Source organism: Triticum dicoccoides, chromosome 6B (assembly GCF_002162155.2).
Source record: "Triticum dicoccoides isolate Atlit2015 ecotype Zavitan chromosome 6B, WEW_v2.0, whole genome shotgun sequence".
NCBI lineage: Eukaryota > Viridiplantae > Streptophyta > Magnoliopsida > Poales > Poaceae > Triticum > Triticum dicoccoides.
Genome location: NC_041391.1, coordinates 640,847,127 through 640,853,559, shown reverse-complemented (window position 1 = coordinate 640,853,559; position 6,433 = coordinate 640,847,127). Strand labels below are relative to the sequence as shown.

At 41.7% G+C, this 6,433-nt stretch overlaps 1 protein-coding gene across 1 annotated transcript; it reads left to right on the top strand.

The window, feature by feature from the left end:
- Positions 1-3,378: 3,378 nt before the first annotated feature.
- On the top strand, positions 3,379-5,861 carry LOC119321366. Its single transcript, XM_037595078.1, has 5 exons — positions 3,379-3,846; positions 4,511-4,564; positions 5,395-5,479; positions 5,539-5,589; positions 5,851-5,861. Exons 1-5 carry the CDS (start codon positions 3,379-3,381, stop codon positions 5,859-5,861), a joined length of 669 nt encoding a protein of 222 aa, XP_037450975.1.
- Positions 5,862-6,433: the final 572 nt, after the last annotated feature.

Genomic DNA, 6,433 nt, shown 5'->3' with positions numbered 1-6,433 from the left:
TCTGGACTCCTCCTCCTCTTTCTAGATTTATCCAAATCCTTCTCCCTCAATCTTTGTTTCCATGCATCCAATCCTCAATCCTCCGTCTCTGATTTCCCATCTCCATTATGCTTTGTTTCCTTCCCAGCCGGAGCCCCAAATTCCTCTAGATCCGTCGGAGGAAGCCATTCCCCCTTCTTTGATCATGGACCGGACGAATCCGAGGCCGGAATCCAATCCACTACTGCTGCGAGGTCATGGAGATCCTAGTTTACCTCCGCCTGGATCCTCTTCGGTTCAAGCCCCCATAGAGGCCATGCTTTCTTTGGATTTGCAGGCACTCAATTTGCAAGATCCAAAAATTGCCTCTGTTCAAGCAGCCCAAGAAACAATGGAGCTTGGAGCAGATGCGAAGTTCAACATGCTCATCATTCTCGCAGCCACTGGAATGAGTCCAGCTAGAGTACTAAATCTGCAAACTCTGCAACAGGCAATGGCCAAAGCTTGGAGAAGTAATTATCATGGGATATCTCAGGTATCAAGGTCGATGTTCATGGCTCATTTTAGAACATTAGAAGCTATGATGTTTGTTATCACAAGACAGCCTTGGATTATGGGTTCTGATAATCTGTTGTTGGAGTGGCTTGATCCTTCTGATGAGGCAAAAGAAAAGGAGGACTATCGGTTTGACACTATATACGTCACCATCAGGATTTACGGGGTTTCAAGAAGTTTCAGATCAATTCAATTGCTTAGAAGTATTCTGGAACAGGTGGGAGAGCCATCTGAATTTCATCCACTTCATCAGGGTATGTTATATGCTAAAGCAGAGTATATGTGGGGTACTGCTAGGTTGCAGATTAATAGTCCAATTAAGGATAGGATTATGGTCAACTTTCCAAATGAATCATCTGGCTTAGCTTATCTGTTCTATGAGAAAATTGGGAGAATCTGCACTTTCTGTGGAATTATGTTCCACAATGTTCAGGGATGTCCTCTCAGGAATCAGATTATCTTAAACAGGCAAAAAAGAGGAATTTCTACTACAGATGTTCCATCAAAGAGATTTGGAGAATGGATCAATACTCTAGAGCTCATTCCTCAGTTTGATACAGCAAATAGAAGTTCTTTCAATCCAGTTTTCAGTTCACATCAGAATCCTCAACTTACTAGATTCCAACGTTTATTTGCCGAGGAGTCAAAAGGAAAAAACTCGACTTCGGTTGCTTGCCCAACAGAATTCAGCAACGAAAAAGATAATGAGAAGTTAGCCAGAAACTACCATCAGAAAGGTTCAACTTCACACACTAAAACTTCAACTATAAAGGAGTCACATAACATTTACCATGGTGGCAGCCAGATACCAATTGATGTTTACGACAGAGATCAGACTCAATGTGGTCTGGTTGTGGGGGGATCTAATGGAAACCATCCTGACACGATTCAACTAGTGGCTGTTGAAGGGGCTCAAAACATCAATATGGCGGCCAGTCAGTTTGAACAGCAAATAGATTCAGGACAAACTATCAACACTCAACATGCAGAGAACGCTTGAGTACATGAACGACAATCATACCAGCCCTCTCAGACCTTGGATATGGTACCTTACACTCCTAGAGAAGAATCAAATATTCTCCAGAAGTTTGGGTCACACTTAGGACAGCAACATGATAGGTACAAACAGGATACAGGATCCGCAGCTGCCTCTCAGCATGATCATTCTATTCCAGCTTTGTTGCCTGAAAATCCCAGTGTGCAAGGCATAACTGCAACTCAAATCACTCAGGCCTTTGCGACTACTGCCTTGCCGATTTCCAATGCTCAACATTCACCTACTATTTCTGTCCAGAACCATAGCCACCAATCCAATCCAAATCCTTCTGAATTATATGGTTCTCCTCAGTTGTATCCTAGTTCTAAGCGTCCATGCTCCTCCATTCTAGGCCCGCCTCCGCCACCACCAAAGAAACGCTTTCCCCGACAGAATGCTCAAGATAGAAGCTCCCTCTCCTCTGATGTCCTCCCAATGGACCAGGAAGTGCATGCTGCAGAGAGGCCTCCATCTGTTCTTGGTTGCAGGCCAAAATTAAGAGGCAGCCGCTGGGATATCCCTCCTGGAGGTGGATCGTCAAGTTTCCAAGCCAATATACAGGGGAGTCGCCGCGTTTGGATCCGTGGACAGCACTCTACTTCTCCTCGGGCTTCATATGACCATTCGAGGCTTCGATCGCCTTCGCCATCTCTTAGTGCAGCTGTGTTTGATCACCATATCCAGGTGGGTATGGGTGATGATCGTCCTGGCAATCTTTCCGGAGTCTCAACTCCAGTTCAAGATCAAGATGATCCTACTACTGTTCGAGGTAGTAACAGAATGGATATTGAGGAAGTTCAATTGGGAGAGTCTATGGACTATGACTGGGCAGCGGCGCATGGCCCTAACGCGCCTCGGTCAACATGAGACTAATTGCATGGAATTGCCGAGGGATGGGGCGAGGCCTCGGCAATGAAAGAATGACGTACCTCGCTAAGCTCATTCACTCCACAAAAGCTCAGGTAACATTTGTTTCTGAAATTAAATCTTCCAAAGTTAAAGCTCGAGATCTTAATAATCGTTTTGACATGTGTGATAGCATTGTAGTTCCTTCAAGAGGATCCTCTGGTGGTCTTTGGCTGATGTGGAATGATGAGCTTCAAGTTCATGTGCATACGGCTTCCTTCTATGTTATATTAGCAAACGTTGTACATATTGCTACGGGTAGGGATTTTGGGCTTGTTTGTATCTATGGTGATCCATATCATAGACAAACTGATGTGATTTGGGATCAAATTTCTAATTTTGTGTATGATAATCCTGGCAAGCCTGTATTATGTATGGGAGACCTTAACGAGCTTTTGTATGATATGGATAAAAGTAATGTTAATGTGAATCATCGTCGCTTGCATGCCTTTCGTGCTTTGATTAAGAACTGTGGTTTTTTTGATTTGGGATTTTCGGGGCCTGCTTATACTTGGACAAATAGAAGATTTTCTTCCAATCCTACTTATGAAAGGCTTGATAGAGGATTAGTTAATCCTGATTGGTGTGATGAGTTTCCCCATACTAAAGTTCTGAATCTTCCTATTATTCTTAGCGATCATGCTCCTATCTTTATTACCACTGAAGGTTAATACAAAAAACCTAAGCAAACTTTCAAATTTGATAATTGGTGGCTGAAAGAAAATGATTTTCAATCTTTTGCAAAGAATGCTTGGGCCTCTAGTACAAACAGAAATTTTTCTGCTCATACTAACAATCTTGCAGGTGCTCTGAAAGTGTGGTGCAAAAAGAAGAAACCTTTACAGCAGGAACTCTCCAGCCTAGAAGAACAAATCAACCGTATTCAAATGCAGCCTCTATCCATGCAGGACCATCAACTGGAATCAGCACTCATTGTCAGGTATGAACAAAATATGTCGAAGCTTACTGATTTCTATAGACAAAGGGCTAAGAAGAATTTTGCAACAAAAGGGGACAGGAACACAAATTTTTTTCATCATGCGGTGCTTAAAAGAAGAAAGAAGAACACTATAGTTTCAATAAAAGATGAGAATGATAACATTCACTTCAATCCTCAGGCCATTGCAAATACTTTTGTTAGCTACTTCAGATATATTTTTGCTTCTCCTAATGTGAATGTGGGCAGACCTTTTCTAGCATCCAGGATCATTTCTAACAGCCATGACTACACGTATAGCATACCAGATAAGGAGGAGATCCTTAATACTCTCAAGGATATGAAGATAAATGCCTCTCCTGGACCTGATGGATTCAATGTAGAATTCTATATTGCCACTTGGAGCTGGATTGGTGATGATGTTACGACTATGGTAAGGAACTTTTACCAAACAGGTATAATGCCTTCGCACATTAGCGATACTCACATTGCTCTTATTCCTAAGAAGTTAGTTCCTCGAATTCCTTCAGATTATCGGCCTATAAGTCTTTGTAATGTCATTTACAAAATCATTTCCAAAACCTTGGCCAATAGACTCAAACCTCATCTCCCTGATTATATTGATCATTCTCAACAAGCTTTCATTGAGGGTAGACGCATATCTAACAATATCATCTTGGCTCAGGAGATAACTCATTCGTTTGCTCTTAAATCTTGGAAACAACAAGCTTTCTTGCTTAAAATTGATTTGGCTAAGGCTTTCGATCGACTTGAATGGAATTTCATCGTTTCGGCTCTTTCGCGAAAGGGGTTGCACGGTCATTTCATAAATTTGGTGTATGCTTGCATCTCTTCCCCAAGGTTCTCAGTCATTATTAATGGCCAGCCTTTTGCAAATTTTCGTAGCAATAGAGGTTTAAGACAAGGTTGTCCCTTATCGCCTTATCTGTTTGTTCTTGCTATTAATGAGCTTTCTTTAAGCCTGCATGATGCTATGATACAAAATCAACTGTCTGGCATTTCTCTTGGTCCAAACTGTCCACCTATTCATTCAATGTTTTTTGCTGATGACTTGTTAGTTTGTGGTAATGCCACAGTTCAGGAAGCTACCCAAATGGCTCATCTCATCAACCACTTCTGTTCCCAATCAGGTCAGACTCCAAATTGGCACAAATCTTCTATTCTTTTTAGTGCTACTGTCTCCCAGTCTCTAGCCCAACATATTAATAATATTTTCCCAGTTACCCTTATTGATAGTACATCAACTCACCTTGGCCACCCTCTCATCCTTCCTGCAAAGGACCGTGCTTCGGCTTACAACTTTGTTTATGATAAATTCAAGAATAAGCTTCCCACTTACAAAGCTGATAAATTATCCCATGCTGCTAGACTTGAGCTTATCAATTCGGTGTTCGCTTCCATACCTGTTTACTATATGTCCAATATCCTCTTTCCAAAAAAATTCCTTGCGAAGCTCACGGCAATCATTCGTAATTTTTGGTGGGTTGGTGTTAGAGAGGAAGCTAGTGCAAGAGCTTTATGTCTTAGGGCTTGGAAAGATATTTGTACTCCTAAAAAAGAAGGTGGATTGGGAATCAAAAACATGTTGGCTATGAATCAAGGTCTCCTTCTTGCGGCTGCCTGGAGACTTGCTGAAAATCCAGAAAGCCAAGTCTATCAAGTTCTCCGTGCTAAGTATTTTCCTGATTCTTCCATTTGGAGAGCTACTCCGAATACTCCGAAATCTGCTTTCTGGACTTCTATTCTCAAGGTCTTGCCGATGCTCAAGGAGCATTCTTTTTATCAGATCACCCAAGGCAACATTTCTATTTGGAGCTCACGTTGGTGTACCACTTGGGAGAACATATATGATCACCTTATTGTCCAGCATAGTGCTTTTATTTACCCGGCTAAGGTCTCTGATCTTTGGCTTCCAGGCCAAAAACTTTGGAATTCTTAGTTCATTACTAACCTTTTTCAGGAACCGACTGCTTCGGCTATTATTGCAACTCCTGTAGTTCTTGATGATAGTAGGGATATCCTTTGTTGGAAGCCCACTCCTTCTGGTAAGTGCAATTCTAAGAGTACATATAAGTTGTGTTTACAACAAATTCATAATTTGCAGGTAAATCAACCAAGACAGGTGAACCAATCAACCAAAGATATTTTGCAACAGGTCTGGAAGCACAAATTCATGGCTCCAAGGGTTAAAACTTTTGCGTGGCGCTTACTTAGGCATGATCTCCCAACTGGTCTTAGAGCTGGCAGGTTTTCCTCTCATATTTCTTCTACATGCTCTAGATGTGATTCAGATGAAGATGAAATGCATCTTTTCTTTCTTTGCAACTTTGCTAGAGCCTCTTGGTTCGGACACCCCTGGTATATTAGATCTGATATTCTTGCTCTCAATCATAATTCTGTTCTTGATATTATTCAGGTTCTAATTAGCATGAACCATCCGCAATCATCTATTCCTAATATATTTACCTTCTTGTGGTGTTTGTGGAAAGCAAGAAACGATGTTCTTTTTTGTAGGAAAGAATCACATCCCCATCAGGTTCACCAAGCTGCTCTAGCCATCGCCTCTGTCCAAGATATACAAGATCCCCAAGAACACCTAAATAGGGAGCTGCCTTCATCGAAGGAGAAGCAATCTACAACCATACTCTCTCAAGGGCAAGAACAAGTACAGCAAGGCTCCACCCTCAAATCTGACTTGGCTATTTCAGGTACCAAAATATATTCAGACGCTTCTTGGCATAAGAAGAATGTGCCTGGGTATGGTGGTAATCCGGCTACTGGTATTGGTGTTCACATCCTTTTCCCTGAAGAGGATTCTGATTCAAGAATAATGATTCAAGCCTCTACTCATGATGTTTGTTCACCTCTTATTGCTGAAGTTTATGCACTTCTATTTGCTGCTAAAATCTCTTGCAGGCTTCAACTTCAGCAAGGTTCTTTTCTCACTGACAATCTTTCATTAGCAAAGATGGCTGCTTCAAGAGATATCAATAACACCA